This window comes from Gasterosteus aculeatus, chromosome 3, assembly GCF_964276395.1.
Source record: "Gasterosteus aculeatus chromosome 3, fGasAcu3.hap1.1, whole genome shotgun sequence".
In the NCBI taxonomy this organism is placed as follows: domain Eukaryota; kingdom Metazoa; phylum Chordata; class Actinopteri; order Perciformes; family Gasterosteidae; genus Gasterosteus; species Gasterosteus aculeatus.
In genome coordinates, this window is record NC_135690.1 from 918,668 (window position 1) to 943,965 (window position 25,298).

The 25,298-nt window shown below is 49.9% G+C and overlaps 1 protein-coding gene across 1 annotated transcript in view; it reads left to right on the forward strand.

The window, feature by feature from the left end:
* The window catches only part of LOC120816315 (cadherin-2), a 49,810-nt gene extending 28,211 nt beyond the window's left edge, over nucleotides 1-21,599 (forward strand). Inside the window, exons 3-16 of the mRNA XM_078098579.1 lie at nucleotides 3,006-3,217; nucleotides 6,600-6,767; nucleotides 7,649-7,804; nucleotides 8,497-8,641; nucleotides 8,780-8,952; nucleotides 9,908-10,045; nucleotides 10,374-10,559; nucleotides 11,008-11,261; nucleotides 11,842-11,984; nucleotides 12,906-13,139; nucleotides 13,823-14,056; nucleotides 14,260-14,399; nucleotides 18,241-18,405; nucleotides 20,358-21,599. Of these exons, the coding sequence (XP_077954705.1) occupies nucleotides 3,006-3,217; nucleotides 6,600-6,767; nucleotides 7,649-7,804; nucleotides 8,497-8,641; nucleotides 8,780-8,952; nucleotides 9,908-10,045; nucleotides 10,374-10,559; nucleotides 11,008-11,261; nucleotides 11,842-11,984; nucleotides 12,906-13,139; nucleotides 13,823-14,056; nucleotides 14,260-14,399; nucleotides 18,241-18,405; nucleotides 20,358-20,564 (2,555 nt within the window). The 3' untranslated portion in view covers nucleotides 20,565-21,599. The remainder of the gene's footprint in view (nucleotides 1-3,005; nucleotides 3,218-6,599; nucleotides 6,768-7,648; nucleotides 7,805-8,496; nucleotides 8,642-8,779; nucleotides 8,953-9,907; nucleotides 10,046-10,373; nucleotides 10,560-11,007; nucleotides 11,262-11,841; nucleotides 11,985-12,905; nucleotides 13,140-13,822; nucleotides 14,057-14,259; nucleotides 14,400-18,240; nucleotides 18,406-20,357) is intronic.
* The last annotated feature ends 3,699 nt before the right edge of the window (nucleotides 21,600-25,298 follow it).

A 25,298-nucleotide genomic window follows, 5' to 3' on the forward strand; every position in this document is an offset into this window, starting at 1 on the left:
CCGGTGCTGCATCGGCATTTTTGTATCCAAACCGAAGCCCTTTATCGTTGCACACGTGACGACGTGTCTGATGGAGACCTGCACCTGGGGAGGCCAATGCATCTAGATATATGGATGAGTTGCGGCGGCCAGGGTTTAACCGGCGCTCCGCTACACATTCCTGTGGTTTTTATGAGCCACCGGAGCGCGTCTGATAAATGAATAGACACATGCTGGACACGCTCATCCATTATCATTGGGAATGGGCGCGCCTGCTGGGAGTTTGTGCGCTGCGGAGGCCTCTCAGAGGGGTCCCCGTGGCCGCGTTTCAGACCGTGTTAAAGGGCCGCAGCTCAGCTCTTGGGCTGAAATAACTCACAGTGGGAGCGATGCTGTCGAGTGCACCGCAACGCACGGTCACAGGAAACGTGCAGTCAAACGCGCCAGCAGGACAGAAAATGGAAGCGCGTGTGCTTCGGCTTCAGTGGACCCAACGGTTGGGTGACACTTAGTGGGGGTTGTGCTGGTAACATGTAGACTCCTTTTGTCTAAAAGATATCAGTCAAAGTCATGAGGCAGGTTGACGTGTGTCGTCCTGTTAGTAATTAGATGGCAAACTGCAGGACACGCATTTATAGAACCTCCATTATGAATTAATTTTGTTTTGGTTAATTCTTGTATTATCCCACCAACCCGTGTCCAAATAATGTGTTTGCCGATTAATCGATCAAATAATTGTTTTGCTTCCGCTTGCAACGCCTCAGTCAGACTAGTGTGAGGGAGACGCTACCCAGCTATGGAGCGTCCTCTGCTGCATTGTGAGTCCTTTACTCTGTATTCCACCTCTGTCTGATCTGCTGACTGACTGGCTGCTGATTGCCTGAAGGCTCTGCGTTTACAGGCGGCCGGCTTCAGGGAGAAGCCTCCAGAGACAGAAGGTCATCCTTCTGATGTCAGCTTTGCAGACCAAAAAAATAATTGGTAATTGAACAAAAGCAGTTGGGAAGGAGATGGTCAATACTAAGTGTATTCCAGTATGGTGGAAAGATCTTGTCATGATCTTCTATCTTCACCATTAGAACAGCTGGTTCCATACACAGATTTTTCAGTGCAGTTTGCAAACCTTGTAGTGAAGTTTTCTTCTTTCCTCACGGTTTAAATATTTTAGCGGACGCTGTAATGGAGTGCAGCTCGTGGTTTTTGCAGAACATTTGTTTCTCCCTGTTGTGGTTTTGATAGAGTATCCCAGGATTGCCTTTTCACTCGTCAGGGCTGATTCACTGCGACTGCCCCGCATGACGTTGGTCCCTCACGCAACTTTCTATTTCCGTTAAATTCTGTCGCGTCCTCTTACTCTCACTCGCATTGTTTCCTCCATTGAAAAAGTAAATGCAAACCGTAGATTTGCTCCCCTTAGAACTCTGGTCCATCCGGGACCAAGGCCATCTGCAAGCGTTCGCCTTGGCCGCTGCCCACAGGCGCTGAATTCGCCGGTTGGTTAGCAGCGGGGCGCTGAGGTCACCGCTCCATCACAAGTCACCGGTCAGCGACGCCCGATGCGTCTCAATGCATCCATCCTCAAAAATGTGGAAGCTGTCAGATGGATCTGAACGCCCGGGTTATTTAGAAAGTGCTCTCAAAGATCAGATCTCAAAGCTGCATCTAAGGTAAGCATCTGTGTGAGACACCTCGCTACATATTTAAACAACAATTAAACGTGCATCCTGCTGTGCTGTAACCTGCAAAAAAAATGCACACAGCGGTTGCTTGAAAGCCACTGAAAGCATTTACACACTGCATGAGTTAGCCACCAGCTAGTCTTTTTCTCCCCCGCGGCTCTTCTTTGCTTCTTCGCCTTCGCTTCTGCATCTCCCTACGGGAGGGAAGCTGGGGGGGGGGGGGGGACTCGCTCAACCGAAGCCGTCGTCGCTGCGGAACCCTTCACTTCCTGGTTGTGGTGCAGCTCTTCGAGCCTCCTAAATTGGGTGGCGCACTTCAGGACAATCGATTGCGCTTCTTCTTGTAATGTTATTCAATCAGGTCTGCGGGCTAAACTTGTGACTTCCTGTGGAGCCCGAACGGATCCGCAGCATCCTCTCCCCCGAGCGCCGAGGAACCCGACGCGCCGCCCAGTGCACATGATACTCTGGAGACGTCTGTGGGTCTCCAGGGCAGCAGCACAAAGGAAGGTTACCCCCCCCCCCCCCATTCCTCCTTCAAGGCTTCTGTTAAGTAATTCTACTTTAATAATTCAAAGCGGCACCAGCGCAGACTGGTGATAGATGGTAACGATGTGATCTCTGTGGCCGGGAGGACTTTTTATCTTTTGTTTTATGCCGTTTTTTCGTGTCGTAAACATGGTGGGAGGGTGGGGAGGGGGGAGGTTCTGGGAAAGATATCCACACAATAGGATCACACAATGATGCTCTTAGGTGTGTGTGTGTGTGTGTGCGTGCTGCGTAGGCTGTATTGTCACTCACTTGAAACATGAACCGGTGTTCTATCACTGCCACTGAGGCCCCGCTGGGATTCCAGCCCCCATGAGCCACCTGTCTGCGGTGTGTGTTTGAGTTTGTGTTTTTCAGTGAGTGGGGGGGGGGACGTGTGAACATGCTGATGAAATGAACACCACGCACACTCTGTCTTGTGTTTCTTGAGGAGCTGAGGTTCGGCGCTCTCCCAGGGAATCGTCCCTGTATGTCATGGAGGGGGGGGGGGGGAAGCTAGCATGTGATTACCCAGCTGGAAGTAAAACAGGGTCACGTTCATTCCCGCTGCATATGTTTTCTAGCACAGTGGGGGGCATTTGGACCGTCTACTTTACACTTGAGGTTCTTAATGTAATGGTGGGGCCTTATTTACGAGGCCTTAGGGGGAACACCCATCTACTCCAACTCGCTCCTCCACTGCATCTGTTTTGAACAATGCAGCTGGAGGTGAATAATGCATGAGGACCCTGTGTGTCTCTGTCTGTCTCTGCCTCCATGTTTCTCCCTCTGACTTATTTGTCTGTTTTTCTCCCGCAGTGAGGTTTGTCGACTGTGGCCGAGGGGATCTGGTGCGCTTCGAATGCAGTAACCCGTCTCACTTCCGGATCGAGGCCGACGGAGTAGTTTACGCCGCCAGCACCGTCCGGCGCTCGGCGCTCGACGCGTCACCTCTGCTGATCACGGCCAGCGATGCCGCCACCCAGCAGCAGTGGGAAGCCCACGTCCTGCTTGCACCCTCCAGCCAGCAGGTGAATACAGCTCAACCACCTCCGCGACACCTCCGACCTGTTTGTTGACTGATGCCACCGCTGCCAAGAGGTGGAATGATCCACCGCCTGCCCCTCGCAGCAAATAACATGCGCTCATTAGACACACCGCACATTCACAGATGACTGAATCGTAGCAGGTGTTCCGAGGGACTGGATGGATGCCTGCTAATTAAAACTTAATGTGTCAATTTAGTAGGAGCACAAACATATACTCGACGCGGTCAGCGGGCAGCGAGAGCAGATGCAGAATAGCTGCTCGTAAAGTCGCTTCCAGCCAGCGTGATTTGTGAGGTTACAGAGGGACTCGGCCTCTCTCGGTGCTTCGGAAGACGGGCGGCATCTGTCTGGGCCAGACGCGGGCGCGCAGTCATCTGCAATTAGCTAGAATGGCCGCGTTTCAACGCCGCGGCTGGCTGTGGATCAGAGGAAGCGCGCTGCACATGTCCTGTCCGGTCCGCCTTGTAACCAGGAAATGAAAAGAAGCTGCAAAGGCCGTGTTGCTGTAGAGGTTTCCACCCTCAGTGGATTGTGTGATACCGCTCAATTGTGTAATGCCTGATGTTTTAAACCTACAGGGTAAAGACACACACACACACACACACACACACACACACACAGTTCCCTTTTTTTAAAAGTGTGATTTACTTACTTTTAAAACGCTATAATTGGAAGCACACAAACATTTTTGCAACTTCTCTAATAGAAAATTCTTCTTCTCATAAATTAAGAGCATTCAACGAATGAGAGAATATATTCCAAACTGTGTTTGTATGCCTATTGGTGTCAACAACTTATTATTTTTCTAAAACTATCCATTTTTCTATTCATTGTAAACTCTCTAAATCGCCATTGTCTGCGCGACGCTAATCATCGGTCCATGTGATTGACCTCCAGGGAATCTGCCGGGTCAAGCCCGATCAAAACAGCCTGATCGATCGGTGCGTCTCTACTGTCTCGACCCAGCAGGGTCCAATTATCCTTTATGTGCACGCGTTAACGGCCAATGCCATGAGATCGTAGATCATTAATGAACACCCCCCAAAAGCAATAATGGAGTTTGTTTTATAAAGAGCAATGCACGTCTCTTTTTGAATTATTTTTACATCCTTATAAAAAAAAACTTAAAGACCCTTTGTTGAAGGAACGACATTTCTTTTATTGTTGGTGCAGATTAAAAGTTAACTCCAACAGTTATGTGTAGTTATTGTGTGCTGAGCCGAAATTAAACCTGTGGCCCATAATGATTTCATGGCTTTACATAACACCGTTAGCCTGACACTCATTTTCTGTTGGGACTCTGGCAGGTTTGTGCTTTTAATGGCACCATTACTCAAAGCACGCGTTCTCCCCAACTCACTTTTTCTTGTAGTGGAACGTTGCACTACAATACCCGGCTGTACATATTTTATACTAATTATCACCGGCATCACCAGCAGCCGCACTCTGTTGTATTGGTCCGTAATGAAATCAGCCACTGTCTTTTCCGTATCTCCCACGTTGATGAGGTCAGCGGCTGTTACCCCCCCCACCCTCAGAACAATTATTGTCATGAATCATCACGTATTTCCTAATCACATAAGCGATTAACTTTTTACATTTTTTTTTTATTAGTCCATGATTGCGGCGGCCTTGGGGAAACATTTTAATCATGACAACCAAACAATATCGTCATTAACACGAGCGTCCTCGGCCACCGTCTCCACGTCTCCACCTTCCATTACTGCCTCAGCGCCGCGAGGAGAAAACCGGTCAATGTCTGAAAGGGAGAATTATTTTCTAAAAAGGTCAAATGCACACATGCCTAATCCTCCACACACACACACACACACACACACACACACACACACACACACACGTAGGTCATCACTCAGCTGAACACTCTCCTGGACTCTAAAACAGACTCCTGGTGGGAAGATGGAGGCGGCTTGGGGGAGCGAGGATAGGCGGGGGACCTCCGCGGCACCAGCGATGGATGCATGTTGGGCCCAACGAGCCCAGCGAGCCATTCATCATTCCAGGCGCCAGGTTGCAAATAATTACCGCTCTCACTCGCGCCCATTCTAATGGGGTAATAGATATTTCTGAGGCGGGCTCCGTTGCTATCTGTCCGCTTGCCTCTCTGCATCGCCAGCGTGTGAAAGCAGCATAATCGGATTTCAAACATGATTAGTGGAAGCTCTGCGACCGCTCCACTGATGTTGGGATTTTTGGGGGGGGGTGGTGGTATGGGTCACGCTATAAGGTGACAAAGGGGTAATTAATTTCCGTCTTTGCATAGGGCACTTGGTAGTATTCGGCCAGGCAGCGTTAGTGGAGCTACTTCAAGGGACTCGAATGCTCCATTGAAATCTTGGCCGTCATTCATTGACATTGACGCATTTTACATATTGTTTTTCTGTTTTCCTTCCCGCCTCATCTCGTTCAAGGTTATTTTAACTTTCCATGGCACTACTTCCGTCTCCCCACTCTCTGGAGCGGCATAGGCAATTTGAGCCATCTGTGTGTTTAGTGTCTGGCTTGCAGGTACCATCCTCCTTTGTTTCAAATCTCATTCATTACAGCCGAGGGAGGATGGCAGATCCATTATGGAAGCTGGTCTGTCTATGTGGGCTCATTTCATCAGGACGTGAGAAAGGGGGTCTGCCGCTTAAAGCAAAGACGGCTGACCGTGTGCGGCTGCCGTGGTAACCACACCAGAGCAATTTAGGGAATAACATCTCATATTGTACTGTAGATATTTTATGCTACAAAGAAAGTCGCAAAAATGGATTGTGTGATTGATCACACATTTCTGAAAACGTATTAAATGACATTTGGAAGAGCTTATTAGTTTTGCAGGAAATTGCGGCCCGTTTCCTTTCATCACCCCGTCAATTTCCTTTTGATGGAACCAAAGTGGAAAGGGCCTCAGTCAGCCCGCAACCCCGTACGTCACAGTAAGGTGTCGCAGCAGGGTTTGAGTCGGCTCTGGCCGCTGCTGAATGGATACACTCATTCCCACAGGATGAACACAATATCAGTCTACAGCAATGCTTCATGCTAACACGTCCACAGGCACAATAACTAACTGTACCCTATCGCCCGTCTCCGTAGCATGTTTCACAAGTACATGACTAAAAGAGTTTTGCACGTCAGCATTGGACGTATGGGGATTTTAAATTATGGGGCGTGCTCAAGGAGATGACTGTTCATCCTCATGGCCTTTTACGGTTATCTATGCAACAGTTGTATGTCAGTCTGCGGAGGACCGACCATCCGGGGAGCTATGCTGCTGGCGTGGCTAAAAATAAATCTATTCATATGTTTTTCTGCAGATACGATCACTGGCCGCCCCTCAAACTTAATCATTTCCTTTTCACAGGTCCAGCAAGTCGCTGCCCCTCCAGTCGTGTCCAAGGGTTTGAAGGAAATTGTGTTTCCATCACGAAACGCGGACAGCCAACTCAAACGCACAAAGAGAGACTGGGTCATCCCCCCAATCAACGTGCCCGAGAACTCACGAGGCCCGTTCCCACAAGAGCTCGTCCGGGTAACGTAGCTCACCCAAGCGCACACACGCACACACGCGCACACGCACACACACACGCACTCGCCAATCTCAGGACATGACAGAAAATGCCTTTTGCGAGATATGACAACCTTGCAGGTATTTATCTTTTTCTGTTCCCGGTATTCATGTAGCCTTGCATTACTCAGAATCAGAGAGGAATCTGAAGTAGCCACAAGCGCATTTGTTCCTTGTTTGCCTGTTGAGATATTGCACTTCTTTTTTGTCACGGCTCAAGGACACAAACGACCAAATTAATTTGCTACCATCCTCCGGTCGGCGCTGGGTGTAAAAGGCTCACAGAGGACAAGTAATGCTCTCAGGGGACGGCTAAGAAGTAGATCCTTTCTCCTCAAGCTAAGCTCACTCCTCAACCCCCCTTTTTTAAAGTCCCGTACGTATGTTATTTGTGTGCTTTTTGTATTTAATACGGTCATATTAGAAGGCGGTTTCTGGGCTGTAACGGGTGATACCAGGATGAGAGAAGCTCTATTTGCTCCGCATGGATCCAGGCGTGTGGGCACAGAGGGTCTCTGCTTACATTGCAAACAGGATAGACAGCAGAGATCATCAGCACACAGACGCTCTCTCTCTCTGTGTGTGTGTGTGTGTGTGTGTGTGTGTGTGTGTGTGTGTGTGTGTGTGTGTGTGTGTGTGTGTGTGTGCACTCTTTTACTTACACAACAACCTATTTATAAACCAATACTGTCAGTGCGGAAATAAACATCACGCCTGTGTGATGGTGTTTATACGTCCGTGTGAAATTTGAGCCATTAGACAACGATCTAACAGCTCAAAAAGAATTCAAACTAGTAGGCCGGGTTCGGTCAGCAGCTGTCATTAACTCATCTTTCCGCCCACAGATCCGGTCGGACCACGACAAGAACCGCTCCCTCAGATACAGTGTGACAGGTCCCGGTGCTGACCAGCCCCCCACCGGCATCTTCATCATCGAACCGATCTCCGGGGAGCTGTCTGTCAACAAGCCCCTGGACCGAGAGCACATCTCCAACTTCCATGTACGTCAGACTGCAGTTAAAAAAGAAAAGCCATTCTTACGGCCTCCTCGTGATTGTAAAGTGGTGTTCTCTGTGCATTCCTAGCAGTTGTCATGTGCTCGAGGGTCTCGTCTGGCTTATGCAGTCCCCTTGGACACAATAAAAAGGCCGGGGTCTCCGAGGAAGACTGACTTATCCGTCTGAGAATGTGGAGGACTTACCGTGATGTCTTTAAGCGGCGTGTGTTGGATGCATTATGATAACCCTCCAGCTGCGTCAGAGCTGCTTTATTCATTAGTGGTTCTCCCGTTACACTGCAGTGGTCTTGAAATGATATAGTTTAGCTTTCTATTCCACTCAAGCATGAGCTTTAACACAAAGTGTTCGACATCCAGCCAAGCCGTGATCTTTGAAGGGCACGAATGACTCTCTCGCCAAAAAAAAACTTCTCAGACGGCCTCGCTGAACTCTCAACTGTACTCAACTGAACTCTTAACCTTCATAAACAATGGGTTAGAGCGTTACACAATCATTTGTATTCATAATGTCCTTCTCTTTGGCCGTCCGCGCGCTCTGTGGGGAGGATCGAACCTTCACAAAGCCACAATCAAATGCAACCAGCGAGCGTTTGGCGCGCCGTCCCGACGTTGTTTGCACAGTTCGTCCCAGCGTGAACGGTTCCACAGCCCAGATGTGTTTGTGTTTCCTTCCAGCTGAGGGCTCACGCAGTGGACTTGAACGGCAACCAGGTAGAAAACCCTATTGACATTGTGATCAATGTGATCGACATGAACGACAACAGGCCCGAGTTCACTCATCAGATCTGGAACGGCACGGTTCCGGAGGGCTCCAAGCCAGGTAATGGACCAGGCGGCGCACGAGCAGCCGACTGGCAGAGATCTAACGGCATAAATGGCCACTTTGTAAAAGTGTTTAACCATCGGATCGATATTACAGAGCCAGTTCAAGTATCTGCTCTCTCTTCCCGTCCCTTAGGTACCTTCGTTATGACCGTGACGTCTGTTGACAAAGACGACCCGAGAACAGCCAATGGGATGCTGCGTTACAAGATCCTGTCTCAGAATCCAGAGAGCCCGACCTCCAATATGTACACCATCAACAATAAGACGGGGGGCATCATCACGGTGGCGGCAGGCCTGGACAGAGAGGTGACTGATGCGTTTAAGGGCGGCTCACGTTAGCGAAGTATTGAATCAATTAACTTGCTGCTTGTCGTGGGTGAATGTCAACGCGTCCGTTTTCTATGTTAACATCAATGTGCTGAACATTTAAAAGCACAGCTGGAGTATATTTGCTAATATCCAGACTGTCTGAGAACTAATGAGCCGAAGTGAGTTCCGTTGATTGCCGGCTAAATGAGAAGTATAAATGGACGCGGCTCGCTCACACTTATTTACTCGCACAAGGAGGCGAAATGTATCGCTGAGCAGCTAAATGTTTCCTTTCCTTCATTCTCGCCCTCTCAGCCTTTCTTTCTCCAAAGCAGAAGCTTCACTCACACTCTCCCCCCTGCTGTGAACGCTGCCCCACCCCCTTTTTATTTAATTGGATTGCATGGCTATTTGAGTAAATAAATGTAGAAAGCTGGAGCCATTTGGAGCAATTCTTCCGAGGGCAATCTGGCAAGGTGGCTGCTCAATCACTTCGGCCCTGGGGCCGCCGTTTTATGTCCGCCAGTTGCCACAATGAAAGCCATTTGCCCCGACTCTCATTACCGCGCAACTGGTGCGTCACCTGATCGGCTTTTAATGTGAAGCGAGTCATTTGTTGGCTTCGTGTACACAGCAGAGGTGTGAGTTTCACAAACACACCCTGAACCGGCATCCCCCATAGAGGGTAAATGGGATTTATACAAAAAGTGGCCATTAGTCATGATAATTAAAAAGCCGGCCAGATTTGTTTCATTTTAGTTGGACTCGTTGGCACTGATGTGCTTTGAGGGACGAGCTTATTAGGGACACGTGTGAAGTGCGCCAAGATCTAAAACAACCACAAACTAAACTATGCTGATGAATTTTCAAACATTTTCAACCTCATTTACGTACAAAGCTGCGTAGAATTGTGTTTTAATCCTGCTAACGCCTCTTTCCCTCCCCCATCCAGAAAGTGCCTCAGTACACGCTGATCATCCAGGCCACTGACATGGAGGGCAACCCCATGTACGGCCTCTCCAACACGGCCACCGCCGTCATCAGAGTCACGGACGTCAACGACAATCCGCCAGAGTTCACCGCCGAGACGGTGAGGAGCCGAGTCGCGTCTCAGGCCGGGCGGCTACGCCCACCTACCTCGTTCTGCTTGACCGGCGCTTTCCCGCCTGCCGTACAGATGCATAAGTAGGCGGCACGGGCGTGAAGCGCTCGATCCCCTGTGCAGATGTTGCCACGTGCGGCTACCGGGACGCACGGCGGAGCGAGCGAGGCCAATCGCTGAGATTTGTAATGTCACTGTCGTGCCATCGGGGGGGGGGGCGAGACGGCCGTGACCACATGAGTCACCTCAGATGTCCGTCTATCCGAGCTCGGGTGTTTTTCTTTTTCGGTCTGTTTATAGTTTTTATTCATTGCAGTTTTTCGGCGAGGTGCCTGAAAACCGCGTGAACGTCATCGTGGCCAACCTGACGGTGACGGACAAGGACCAGCCCAACACGCCGGCCTGGAACGCCGTCTACAAAATCACCGGCGGGGACCCAACCGGCAGGTTCTCTGTGCCCACCGACCCGACCACCAACGAGGGCCTGGTGACGGTGGTCAAGGTGAGCGCTCTTTTCCTAACTCCGCCCCTTTAGCGCGAAATGGATGATTGTGTTAATAATTACACAAAGTAGAGTTCATTTTCCCTTTGACGTTTTCTAATGAAACCACTTATTATACATTGGGGATAAAAGGAAGTGTTGTTATAAGGTGGCGCGGTGTTATTACATAACGTGTACAGAAATGTGGTTCCTCTGAGAGGTTTGGGGGCGGTAGTCTCTGCATTAGTATCTGAAAATTTGTGTACCACAGTCCACAGGAGAGAACTGATGAAAATGACGGCCACTGCAGCAGATTGGTCACATATTGTACATTTAAATTAAAGCAAAAGCAAGAAAGGGGCTCAAGTTTCTTTCGGTTCGCTCTCAGCAGCTTCACGTGATCACAAATGCGATTTCCGTCTTTCTAATTCGTCCCGCGTGAACCCTCCTCCCTCTCACCGTTTCCCAGCCCATCGACTATGAGATCAGCAGGACGTACGTGCTGACTGTGGAAGCCAGGAACGAGGTGCCCCTGGCCAGAGGCATCCACTCTCCTCGCCAGTCCACCGCCACCGTCTCCATCAGAGTGCTGGACGTCAACGAGAGTCCCTACTTCGAGCCCAACCCCCGGCTCATCACGATGGACGACGGAACCGGCGCCGATACCGCGCTGATCGCCTTCACCGCACAGGACCCGGATCGCTTCATGGAGCAAAGCATCAGGTACTTTCTAAAGAGAACCACGAGTGAAGCCCGTGTCATTTGGTAGAACGTTGGTTCTCCCGCAGCAGGAGCGGGAACTGAAAACAAAGATGCTGATTGTCACTGGCTGTGCCATACAGGAGCGACGTGATGATTGGTCACTTTCTGCCGCACTCCTGCTCCAAATAACACGGCGCTGCCAAAGACCTCTCCAGTTCTTCTTTCCTCCGCGTTCACCATCATGCGCCTCGCAGCTGTTTTGCAGCGATAGTTTATCAGCCTGAGAGCAGTCCATGTGAAATAAGCTAGCTTTGTAATTCCTCGGTTTGTCCTACAAATTAGTTTGAGCTTCTGATAACAACACGGCAGTTTGGTCTCCCATGCGAGGCAGTTCTCAAAAGATAGAATAATGTCAAATGCGTGTCTGAAATATTTATTCTGTGTGAACAAATAAAAACAGGGTGTTTTTTTTAGAAGATGCCAGAATTGGAAATGGAGGCTAAATTGAAAATTTCCTTCTGCCGAAAACACAACTTTCTATGACTTAAAAGAAAGATTCTGCAGATTAAATTAAACCTCTTTTTTTCTTCTTTTCCCTCAGTTACTCCAAACTCTCCGATCCGGCCAACTGGCTGAGGATTGACCCGAACACCGGTCGCATCACAACAATTGCCATTTTGGACCGAGAGTCTCCGTTTGTGAGGAACAGCCTGTACAATGCAACATTCATGGCGAGAGACAGCGGTATGTAACCCACTCTAACACGAGCACTGAAACATTCAGGAGGCGAAAATGCCACCTTTTTCTTTTTTTTCTTCAAAAGCCCTAGCAGATGTCTACTGTAGCCCACTTCCCAAAGGTCAATCTTCCACCGAACATTCCTTTGAATTGTACTGCGATGCATCTGAAGCCAGTCGTATGTGTGGAGGGAAAAAAAGCAACTCCGTTCCAGCCACAGATGCATCCTTTATGCTCGCGGGTCAAGCTCGCTCCGGCCGCTCTGCGTGTCTGCGACCACCTCGGTTGAAGGTTAACGTGCGAGCACTCCCAGAGGCATTCACCCCCCCCCCCCCCCCCCCCCCCCTCAGCGGTGGGATTCACCTCTGTTCAGGTTTACCCTGTTCTGCGGAGCGTCTCTTTGGGAGCCAAGAGGCTTAAAAGCTCGTCCAATAAAGAGGTTTCTCAGCGTTAATGGGTCAGGATTGGATGACTAGCTCCTTTGAGCGTGTTCTGAATTCAAAAAGAAGAAGAAGAAGAAGCCTCTTAGCTGAGCGAATACATAGAGGAGCCTGAGAGCAGCGACAGTGGGCTCTGTTTGTCGGCTTTAGTATTCCCTTCCCGCGTCCTTCGTCAGGAAGACGTTCTTCTTCGGACACACACGAGCGTTCTGATATCTCCCTCTTTCTGTGTGCCTCCTCACTTGAGATTAGATTCTCAGATCAGTATGCAGTTTGGACGGGTCTCCTCCCACTCGAGTAAATAGCTGTTCAGAGTGTCTTATTAAAGAGACCCAAAGAATACACCCCATACTTTACTTTTCTCTGTCGACTGCATAATGACTGTAAAAATGAGAAGCAGCATTTAAATGGCACATTTTCCCCGTGTCCTGCCCATAAATATGTATGTGCTGAGCGTGTGCTGCTTGTCATTCTGTGGCCCGCTCAGGTAAGCCTTCAGCGAGCGGCACAGGAGTCCTGCAGATCCACCTGCGGGACATCAACGACAACGCCCCCAAGGTGTTCCCCCAGGAGACGGAGGTCTGCGAGAAGCCCGAGCCAAATGCCATCAACATCACGGCCCTGGACGGGGACCTGAACCCCAACGCGGGGCCCTTCGCCTTCGAGTTGGCCCACCGGCCCTCGGACGTTCGGAGAAACTGGACCATCACGAGAGTCAGCGGTAAGACGCAGAGCCCACCGGTGGGACCTTTTCATTTGAATGTGTTACTGGAAAGTGGAAGAAGAAGAAGGGCCCTTTTTGGGGGATTTTAATTCAAATAAAGAAATTTTGTAACTGAAGCTTGAGCAATTGTTGACTCTGAGACGCGTCAATAACCCACTGCACAGGGGTCAGGTAGAGGCCATCAAATGTATTAATATTACCATCCAGTCATTAATTGTTTATGCTAATTTGAAGAAAGAAAAAGCGGTGGTTTGTGCATTTAGCGGCGGGATAGAGTGGAAAAGCAGTGAATATATCTTAATAGGATAATGGCATTTGGATTTGTTGCAGCTGGGAATTGAGCCTAAGCAGCATTATCAAAAAGGTATTCAGTAGATTTATAAGCTCCAAATCTAAATCCAGAGCATGTTTTGGATTAGATATGCTGATGCAACTTCCAGGTAGGAATTTACGCCGCGTATTTGGAGTGAAAGGAGTGTAATCTCGCTGCGTGGCAAACCACCATTCAGAGTTTGTGATTAAATACCGTCTGAAAGAAGCTGAAGAAACATGCTGTTGTTTTATTTTCATACACATGGAGTAACTTAATCTCTCTCCTCACTACTACTTACGCGCCGCCGAGGATCAACTCAACTCACGCGTCCCGCCGTTTTTCTTTTTTGTGTTTTTTTTCCTCTTAGGCGACTATGCCCAGGTGAGCCTGAAGATCGGCTTCCTCGAAAGCGGCATTTACGAGCTCCCCATCATCATCACCGACTCGGGCAACCCGCCCATGTCCAACACCTCCTACCTGCGGATCAAAGTGTGCCAGTGCGACATGAACGGAGACTGCAGCGACCAGCAGCACATCATGGCCGCCGGCCTGGGCACCGGCGCCATCATCTCCATCCTCCTGTGCATCATCATCCTCCTCAGTGAGTGTCTCGCCGGCGCGGCGCCCCGACGCTCGCCGGGGATTACAAACGCGGCTAAACGTTATCCGAGATGCGGCGAGATTACGCAGGATTAGCAGAAAAGATCGGGCGCCGGTCCAGGCCTAAAAAACATGGGATCCATTTGCATTTGTCTGAAAACTATTATGTTTTGTAATTCGACGTCTGTCTTGTCCGTCCGTCAGTTCTCGTGCTGATGTTCGTGGTGTGGATGAAGCGCCGCGACAAGGAGCGCCAGGCCAAGCAGCTCCTCATCGACCCGGAGGACGACGTGCGCGACAACATTCTCAAGTACGACGAGGAAGGCGGCGGAGAGGAGGACCAGGTGAGAATGAGTCCGCGGTGTCTTTTCCCGATCCCTGCTGGCGGCCGTAGCGTAATCAAAAGAGGGAAATTGAACCCCGGTCTGCTCGTCTCAGACTCTCGTACGGCGGCGGCTTCTCGAATATATGCTGGTGGCAGCATATGAGAATGTCAAACGCCACCTGGCCGAACGCGGCGCGGCGCTGCGCTGCTGAAAGGGAGACGGCGGGCGAGCGCGTCTGGCGGGAACATTCCGGTCACGCGCAGAACTCGCAGCGGGGCGCCGGCTTCTGTACGACTCGCGCAGACAAAAGGAGCCACCGGGACTCTTCCCGCCAGCACGCACGCACCCACAATGCATCCCGCCGCCACCACGAGGAGGCAGAGCCTTTTCATTGCGACCTGGAAATTGCGGCGTTTTTACTGGAAGGAAGCGAGCGGGCCATCGAAATGTGGAATCAATAAGACGAGCGCGTTTTCAATGGGCTCGAGGAACATTGGAACCGCTTCCTCAACTGGAAGTGGCTTCCGCTCCACAAAGACACAATAGGAACGCGGCGCCACAGGCCTTAATAAATTCACATCTCTTTATCCGCCCGCGCCGATCTGGCACACACACACAAAAACTCAATTGTTCTAATGACCCCTGGTTAGCGCAACGGAATCATTTCATACAAAAAAAAGTAGATGCAACAATACACCAAATGGGCCATTTTCTTGCCGCTGGCAGAAGAGCCTAAGTGGCTCCAGGGAGAGCAAGAGACCGGCGGGGGACCCTCGGTCTGACCCTCCGCAGTGCCAATTAGCCCTGGAGACTTGTAATTGGAGGGCGGATGTCATTAGCAGACAGACATCTGCCGCGGCACAATAACAAGGCTCCGGCTAAGGTGACGCTGCGACTGGAGAGCCGCCGAACATCAGCCGGTGAGTAGGCGGGCGGGGAATTAATTCGCATACCTCGGTTTCTCGCACGCGAAATGGCAGAACATATGGACCGGAACACGTTGTTGCACGGTAACGAAAACACTTGAATCTGTGGAGGGAGAGCGCGCTCAGTTTTTGAGTGACAGAGGAGGGCCAGCGTGGAGGAAAATAAATAAAAACATTTGCCCTTACTCGGTGCTCTCTAAAATGTTCACCTCTGTTCTGCCATCTCCCGCTTGGTAGTGTCAGGCCGTCGGACGCTTATTTTTGTCTGTGAAGCACTCATCTCGTCAGAAGGCTGATGGAGGCCACGCTCCCTGGACATTGGACGGATAAGGATGGAGAAATAACTGTAGCGCACAGGTGTGCAGGTCAAAAACATTCTTGTTTTGTTGCCGAGAACGGGACGAGTCATCGGCTTCTTAAAGTAACCTTTGGTGCACGTTAACCTCCGAGACGGCAACGCATGCTTTAAAAATAATGTTTTGATTTGTGCGTCCATCTCCTGCAGTGAAGGGAACAAAGCAAACCCGACCTGTTCGTGCATAACTGTACAAGGATTAACCTCAGGGGAGCTGAAACCTCTCTGATAACAAGATAATTCTGGCATGTCTCAATCAAAATGTCTCATTTCCCTACGGTGAATATGCAGCTCATCACAGGTCCAGCTCGCTTTTCCAGAGATCCTTTTCCAGGAATCTTTTAGGGACCTTTGCAGGGATGAGAGCAGGTATGACGCACGCTAATGGTTTCTTCACTGTGGACGTCTGATTGAAAAGACAAGCAGTCTGCAGCCTCGTTTGCGTGCGCAGGCGGGTTTTTTTTCCTCCTCCGTAACAGAAATCCCGTCCAAACGAGGCAGTTCTGCGCAGGCGAAAAATGCAAAAACACAAATCTGTGGGCAGGATGGGACACACACACACACACACACACACACGTGGGAGCGTTGCATTGATAATGTAGCAGGGACTGTCCCTCTACATCGAGTAGTAACTCATGTGTTGGCATGTTTCAACTTTTTGGGGTCACGCCTTCCCCACAATGGAGGTAACGGCTTCCACTCGAGTTTCTGAAAATCTTCACCCAGTGGCAGATTATTATTATTTTTTTATATTTTAATTTTGACAAAAGCTCAGTTTTAGTGACCTAAAGCTCTGTGTGTGGGAGCTGCTTGTAGCGGCCACCTGTCCAGGGTTTACCTGCCGGGATCAGCTCCACCCGGCCTTAAAAGACCAAGCAAAGCACGAGGAAAATAGCAACTTCCTGGGCCGAAGATTTGTGCTGCTACTCATTGAGGACCGTGTTCGACCAGAGATACAAGGTTCAACACAGAGACACTCGACAACAGAACCAAAGACTTATCTAGTTAATTAATTTAATCTAGCGGAAGGAGATGAATCTGTGTACTTGTGTGGACACTGCAGAGTTTTACGGTTAGTAAAACAATGAATAGTGTACAGAAACATGATGATGCATGCAGATGAATCGAGGCCAGAGAGGGAGACTTAATAAAGGTTACACGAAGGTCTGAGCAAGGCTGACCTGTGAGAGTGGTAGGAGTTCTCATCCAAGCAAATCTCCCCAAATGTACATTTATTTATTTAAGACCTCTTAACATCAGTAAAAGCCAGTCATATAAACGTCTCATGTTAGCTAGCTATAGCCAAAAGTGAGGAAATGTTTGATAATCCATCACTGCACACAGAGAGAGGGAGAGTTTTGTGGGGGGGTTGATTGCTAATCCAGATTCCAGAATTAATTTTGTGTGTACAATTTTATTAATTCCAGTGGGAATTATTTGAGAAACTGAAATCAAATCAATAAACGCGGCTCTAGTGGGCAAGGCCTTGGATGTGGGTCACAGAGGCCGGGGGCCACCCGGCCAGCAGGCCAGAGTACGTGTGGGGGGGGGGGAGTCGATCCCCGGGAGAGGGCCGCCATGTCATTGGACCTTCCCGCTGAGTCCGGCCATTACACGTCTGTGCTGCCTTTCCTGTCACCGACCCCTGACCCCTCTGAGAAGGTCGGCGTGTGCAGTGCGGCTGAAAGATGACGAGGACTATTGTTCTTCATCTGCATCGAGCCTCCAGGGGTTCGGCGCCATTCCCCATGAAATCCAATTGGCCATGAATAATCGATGTGTTTGTTTTGGATGCGCCATGATACTCATGAGTGTCGCTGTGCTGTTTGTGCATCGCTCTTGGGTTTATCTTTACATTGGAGCCATTTTCTTTTACCGTTTCCCCCTTTTTTTCCCTTCCCTCCCGTGGGAGTGAGCGTAATTGTGTGTAGGTGAATTTACAACTGAGCAAAGGCAATTTTGAAGGGGGATATTAGAGATGGACGGATTACGGAAAACCTTCCGAAGAGGCGCAATCCATCATGCACGCCTATTAGGCACACACCCTGATTCTCAAATGGCATTTTCTCCATCGTATCTGCTGTCGCCGGGACACCACGCCGTCATTCAGCTCAGCCCCCCGCCCCCCACCCTGCTCCTCCTTCAGCCCATGACTTTGCACAAACTGCGAGCCACTCATGTTGCCTTGGTGATGTTAATAGGATTAGCGACGGCTTATGCATATCCAGCGTCCCGTGTCTGGGCATTGATTAGAGCGAAGCAGTCGCCCGCGCGTCCTTCCTGCAGCACACGGTGAGAGTACAAACACTCTGCGGCGTGTGATGTGTTCCTCGGCTCGGACCCCGGCTCAGTGCTGCCTTTTTTTTTTTTTGGGATGTGTCGGATTGTCCCCAGGCTTGTGCTTCACAGACAACTCTTCCCAGCTGCATCCCAACTTGTAAATCTCTCTTCCCCTCCGCTGAATCACCTCGTCCTCTGTGCAGGATGTGTTCACCTACGTCGATAAGAACAGTCAGGCGCCCGCTAAGCTAACCCCCATCTGTCGATCTGTCTCCCCCCCCCCCCCCCCCCCCTCCAGGATTACGACCTGAGTCAGCTCCAGCAGCCGGACACGATAGAGCCTGACGTCATCAGGCCGGGGGGAGTCCGCCGTCTAGACGAGAGACCCCTCCACCCCGAGCCACAGTACCCCATGAGGTCAGCAGCACCCCACCCTGGAGACATCGGAGACTTCATCAACGAGGTAAAGAGGATTTAAAATCCAGCACGCTGATCGTTTAGTCACAAGTCGTAGGAAAACTGACTGAGGTGAAACAATGTGTGCGCTTTCATTTTCTCATCAGGCAGCCAAATGACTATTATTAAAAATAGTTCATCGGATGCTCATAATTCCACTCAGGCACACGTGAAGCTCAAAGAGGACATCACGCTAACTCCCTCAGACGTAATGGTTCTTCCCCTCACTTTGCGAGTTGTAGAAGTGTGGCAGAAATGGGAGATGAGAGGAGCAATGCATTGGCTTTCTACCCAGAGAGCCTGGATTCGCCCGAGGCCGTCGTTGACTCCGGCATGAAGGGAGAATGTAAAATGAAAAGAGCAGTCATGTATTTTTCACAAGCTCCAACAGACAAGAGTTGCACAGCATTACAAATGGAGTTCTCTCCCCCAGTTTCTGGACGGCATGTTTTTAAATTAGAACTCGCTCTCCAGCGACCCATCCCTCCGATCGCTTCACTGGGGCGCCGCTGCGTTTTCGCTCTCCTCGCCGCGCGCCGTCACTTCGCCGGACGCACTTCAGCGCAACGGCCTATTGGGCGGAGGCGAAATGTCCGTCCTTCATCGGGTTCCTTATTTTAACCTTCTCAGAAGAGCTTAGAAACAGTCCCAGTATCCGGAGCTCAGTCCAAATCTGACCCTAACTGATGAGGGCAGAGGAGGGAGGGAGGGAGGGAGGGATGGGGGAGGGGGCGGTGTCTGATCTGCATCCTGAAATGTGCACCCCCCCCATGAGCGTGTGGCTCTTAATTAAATTAGTGGCACAAATGAATTGGGCAGAGGTTTAGCATAAGGACCTTAACCTCCTGGTCGGACAAACAAGCGTCTATTGGACCCGTTTCCACCTTTGGGGGGAGGGTGGGGGGGGGTGTGGGGGGGGCACCACCTCGGCCGGTCAAAGGTGGACACGGCGCTGATGTGATGACGTTCATTTTTTATTTGTTTAACCCTTTCAAGGTCGTTCTCTGAACAGAAACACCGCCGGCTTTTATCCCACGTCTTCAGTGACCTCCATGACGCAGCGCCCCCCCGACCGGCCGGGGGGGGGTCAACACCTCACGGAGCGCCGTGATCGTCCCCAGGACCCCCGGTCACTGGGTTGTTAGGAAAGGACAAGGCTGAAATTGACTCAGCGTATGAACTGCTAGTGGGTCTTGGGTCGGGGATGAGGGGGGCCGGCGCCAGCGCAGCGATTATGGTTGTAATTGAAATGAACGATCCGTCTGTCATTTCTCTCCAAATTATCAGCGTTGCAGCCCGGAGCAAATACTTAACGGAAGCTAACAAGTGGAAAATAATCGCTAAGTGCACAGGCACTTCAATTCAATCCGTCTTTTTATTTGAGAGCATTTCAGCGGCGTAACGGCAGCACGGAGGAAGCTATAAATCGTTGACAAGTTCCCGATGGGCCAAAGCCTCAACCTTTTTTATTTATATATTTTTTTCATCTCACTTCTGTTGATTCATGTCTTATTTGTTGTGTTACCTGGCAGAAACCAGGCTCGGGTCCAGAGTGGTTCGTGGCCAAAGCACAACTCAACCCCTCGGTTAGCAATCCATCACGTCTCACGAGTTCCGCCAATCAATAACCGTCCCCGCGGACCTCAGCCCCATTTCTGGGAACGTAGAGCGCCATCTTCAAAACGCCAACCGGCACGGCCAGAATATAGAGACGTGCATGCTCAGAGGTTGCTCTCTAGAAGAACGTTTGAAGATGACCGGTGGGGGGGCCTGACTCACCGTGGGCCGCCCGACATGCTGACTCTTTTGATCAAGCGGCAGATAATCCGACATGCCAGAAACCTCAAAGCGCTCTGACCCAAACTCCCAAGAAACGGCCCCAATTGAATCTGTTTTTTTCTGTTTATTGTGCCGGGCTTGATTAGTGACTTGACCCGCTCTCCTCCTCTTAACTTCCAGGGACTGAAGGCGGCGGACAACGACCCCACCGCCCCCCCCTACGACTCCCTGCTCGTGTTCGACTACGAGGGCAGCGGCTCCACCGCCGGCTCGCTAAGCTCCCTCAACTCCTCCAGCAGCGGCGGCGACCAGGACTACGATTACCTCAACGACTGGGGCCCGCGCTTCAGGAAGCTGGCAGACATGTACGGTGGGAGCGACGACTAGGGCCCAGAGGGAGAGAAAACAACCCTGTCCATGGACACGGACGGCTTCTGGTACCCCCCCCCCCCCCCAAACCCCCCGAGAGCGACAGAACTGTGGCAGAAAAGACAAAAAAAAAAAAAAAAGGAAAATAAACAAACATTGATTCAGAATTTTTTTCAAAAACTACCAACCTAGGCTTATTGTTGTAGTCTACGCATACATATGCTTGTTGAAAGCTTAGGCATAGGCGGTGGTCCGGTGATGGAGGGAACACCGGCGGGCCGGCGCCACGCGGATAGTCGGTGTTGAATGCGCTCAGTTACACTTGAATTTCACAGTACAGAAGCACTGGGATATAATGTGCCTTTTTGTACATTTTTTGGATCTAAACGATTAGTTTTATGTTGAAGGCTTTAATGGTACTGACTTTTTGGAGTGGTTTCGAGTACGTTACACTCTGGTATGCTTCTCCACGCGTTCTTTCTTTCTTTGGTTACACAACGCTCCGGTTTGTTGGAAGATTATTTAACGAAACTACAAAGACGAAGAGGTGAAGGATCTTCTGTTGGCTTGGACGGAAAGAAAATTGATTTGAGAGCAGCACTGTACATTACGCTAGGCTTTTTCACAAAAAATTACAATGATGCAGCTGGTTGCAAATAAAGGGAGTTATGAATCATACTTTTGTAGCAGATTTTCTTTTTCATTTGTTTCTGAGGTGATGTAGTATTTTCCAAAAGAAGAAAAAAAAAAACCTGTTTCGGTCTAATCTATGTACACTTGATTTGCCTTAGTCAACTGATATTTCCAACTTTACTTCACTGTAAAAAGATGTGTGTACATAATGTTTCTTTTTTCTCCTTGATCTTTTTCTTTGATTGTAGTTTATGGAAAAAGTGCAAAAAGTTCCAAACTTGTAAATGTTTGATTTGGACTACAAATTCAAGTTTTTTGCATGTTTTTATCTTTTCATGACGACAACACAAAATTAAAAATGTTGTTTCCCAAAATTTATTTACAAAGTGAAAAATAAAAAAAATCTGGGTGACATTCAATGTGTAGAAGTTAAGTTTTTTTTTTTTTTTTTTTTTTTTTTGTATAAAATGTGAAAAAAAGCATTGATTAAAAATGGAAAAGTAGTGATCTTGTCAGCATAAGTGTTGGGTGGGGGAGGGCGGGTGACATGCTGTTACTGAATCGGCTTTAAGACGGGAAAAACGCTTTGGACGTAAGCCGTGAGGATAACCATGTGTACTGGGAAGCAAATTCTACATCTCTGACCCCGACCATTCAAATAAAATGCAAATTTTGGAGCTAATCACTAAACTGCCTCTTTATTCATTTGGTTTTTACTCAAACTCGACATTGTTGCAGAGGCGTTTTTTAAATTGCAAACTCTCTGAGGACGGCACTTTGAAACAAAACCAAAAAAGGTACATAATGTATTCTAGAATATTCTACCAGAGGGGAGAATAAATCATTTTCTCTTATTTGTTACCATTTATTTGTGGCGAGGCGATAAGTTGTGCGGCTCGCGGGGTAAGAAGTCAACAGCGAGCTCATTCTGAAACGCTTATCGGTGTTTTTAAGCCAAGTCAAGGTCGGCGGAATCAGCCGCTCGCACCGTACTGCCGCTCAGATTGGACTTGACCTCAAAATGAAGCGGGCCTCCAAGAACCTCCGGTAGGGAGTTGTTGCATGTGGCACTCGTGGAAGGATGAAGATGAAGTGTGTTCTTATGAGCGTGTCACCGCGGTAACAACCTGCTCAGGCGTCACGCGGCGGTCAATCTAGGTGTGAAAGGCGCGCGGCGTCGGCCATTTAGCCTTCACCCGCCCTCCCATTTCCCCTCCGGCACCGCGGGACACGACCCACCCCATGACACGAGGCACAATCTGCTGTTGGTGGTCCTCGCACAAGATAGAAGAACACCGCCGCTCTCGTCTTGGGCTTTTTGTTCATTATTTTTCACTCGCCCGTTTCCAGGTGACCTTGTCCGGCGCCCATCCCGTATCTCGCAGTACGCGAAGCTGCGTGCTGCGTTAGCCAGAAGCAACGTGACAGTTTTATGCGTTTCCTGCCGTCGGGTGAGATGTTACAGAACAGACTTGTCGGACCACCAGGTGATTTGTTTTGCAAATATACTCCCTAAAAGTTCCTTTTCTTTCTACTTTTGCGGCGTGAATCATCACTTAAAACTTGCTGTTGCTTTGATCTGTTCTCGCCGCCGATGTAGTCGGTGAATCAACATCTAAAAAATGAATAAAGGGCTTTCATCTTAATGCTTTTTTTAACTACAGTGCAGCCGAGCGGGACGTATGTCCGGAGGCGCATTGAACAGCATCGAAAGGAATTAGTGAGATATTTTGTACATTTAACGGACGTGTTTGAGAGTCGATCTTTTCGGCAGAGTCTCCGCCGGACGATCCCAGCAACCAAACCGCTCCTCTATGTTGCACCCGAGCGACGAGTAGCTTTACAGGTGCAGCATGGGACCACCGGGTGCAGTGGTTGGGCTTTTAAACACCGCTATTACTCCTCCTCAAGCTCGCCCGATTGTCGTATTGATGTTCAGACTGCTCCAACTGGTTCGTTTCCTCCAAGCAGTAAAGTCCTGTCTCTCTCTCCTTTCCCTCTGATGCCTCAGCGGAAGTAGGACAAAAAGAAACACACCATTGATATTCCAGCACTGTACTTCAATTTCACATGGATTATCCCCGAAGGAAAGCTGGCAATCCAAGAGAGCCCGGGACATAAAGGCTCCCTCCACATCCCCGCCCCGAAACATACAGCCGGTCGTGTGCCATTTATAGACACGCAGGGCGGATAAACAATGCAAGCAAATGCAAATGTATTTTATGGGAAATTAAAGGAGAATCTGCTTTGAGGATTATCGCCATTGACGGTGACTGAGTGAGCGGTGATTGGAAGGACTATTGTGCGACAGGCATATTTTCATCATTTACTTGGCATATGGTCCGGCGAGGATGTGTGAAATAATTGCTGAAAATACTCATACCATTTGCATATTTTAGCCAGCTGACAAACAGATAAAAATAGTAAAGCAAGGAAATGCAAACAGGCCAAAGTTATCTGCAAAGCTAATTAAGTAGGATGGGAAACGACGTTAAGTTTCATCTGCCAGTTTATGTCTTTGACATAAACTGGCAGATTAAAAATAAACAAATAAACAGGAATACGAAGATGAATTGAATAATGAACATTTACGTGTTGGCGCTCAGGGTGCAGTGACTCGGAATGTGTGCACATTGTTGTCTGAGTTCTATTTTGAAATATTAACTCCACAGTGCAGGTGCGACCCCCCCGAGCACTCCCAAGATGTTCTCCTCGGCAAATGCCTGCAGATTGCTCTTATTACAACCACCTTTTATCGACTGTGAAGCGGCGCTTCTACCGACGCCCCCTCGCCGTCGCAGATTTACTACACTGGCGGGCGCACGCACATGGACGGCCGACCGAGTGTTGGCAGATCCAGGCCTCCGCGTCGGTAGAGAAGCAGAATGGCGCCCGGGATGCGGTGCGAAGCGCCGTCCTGGCCTTTGGTGGACTTTGGGAAGATGGCGGTCGATAGAACATTTCTAGCCTGCAGTAGCGAAACCATGTTCCTTCTGGTTTCCCCCCCCCCCCGGCCCCCTGCGCGCTACCTTCGAATGAACAACTAAGCAGGCGAGACGACGGCGAGGGCCCGCGCACGCCAGGTGCCGCCTTCGATGTGCGTGCGTGTGTGTGTGCATGAACCCCGTCACTGGTGTATAATCAATCAATTTCATTCCAACGCCGCGGCCCTCTGAGTTCTGAGTGTGATATTAGATCGATGCGTTTGGATTGCTTCACCCGCGGGGACCGGCGGTGGCGGCGCCGGTACTTTGCCCCGGCGATGGCGCCGACATGGAGCCTTGATCTACGGCTCCCCGTGATGTCGCCGGCCGCAGGCGGATATCTCCCCTCCTGCTTCGGCAGATATTGTTCTGCCTCCTGTTGGCGGCGCGGATTTATCGGGCCCTCATTCGTCAGGCCCCATCCTGCCGTCAGTCCCGGGTCCTCGCGCAGCCGCAACACCGCCGCCACGAGAGACCGCCAGGCCCTTCTAGCTCCCTTTAATTCTCTCCCTGTGTTGATAACACACACACATGCAAACAAGCGCTTACCTTCTTTATCGCGACCTGAAAACAATCACATTAAGCCAAATGGCGCCTCGGCGCTCCGGAGAGATACTTTTTATTCCCCTCTGAAATGAAATATGCAAAAGTGTAGCGAGGAAAAGAAAGCGGCAGGGAAAACAACGAGGCCCTCGAGAGCCTTTGGATTTATTTGTGCTTTTTCAACACTTGACATTCCATCACGCTCTTGTCATTAAGCCTTTATGTCCCCCGGCCACAGCCACACAACAACTGGATCATTTCAGCAAACGAGAGCAAATGTGTTGTCGCCGACTATTGAGGGACGTCCACTGATCGCTGGCGGCCCCCGAGATCAATGCGCGGCTGATTGTGCGACGGGGTCGCCGCGCTGTTGTTCGCGTGGAGGAGAAAGGAGGCCACTGGGCGGGGGGGGGCCGCTGTTTCCTGTCTGCTGACTTCATTGTAGTGGCCCACTCGCTCGCATGGCCTCAATTCGAGTGCGTTTGGGGCGGCCTCTTGTTTGTTAAGACGTCTGTGAAAAAGGGGATCCGTGAATCGGGTCTCATCACTGTGACGCGCGGCGGTTAATTAGCAGCTGATAATTCAAGGGTCA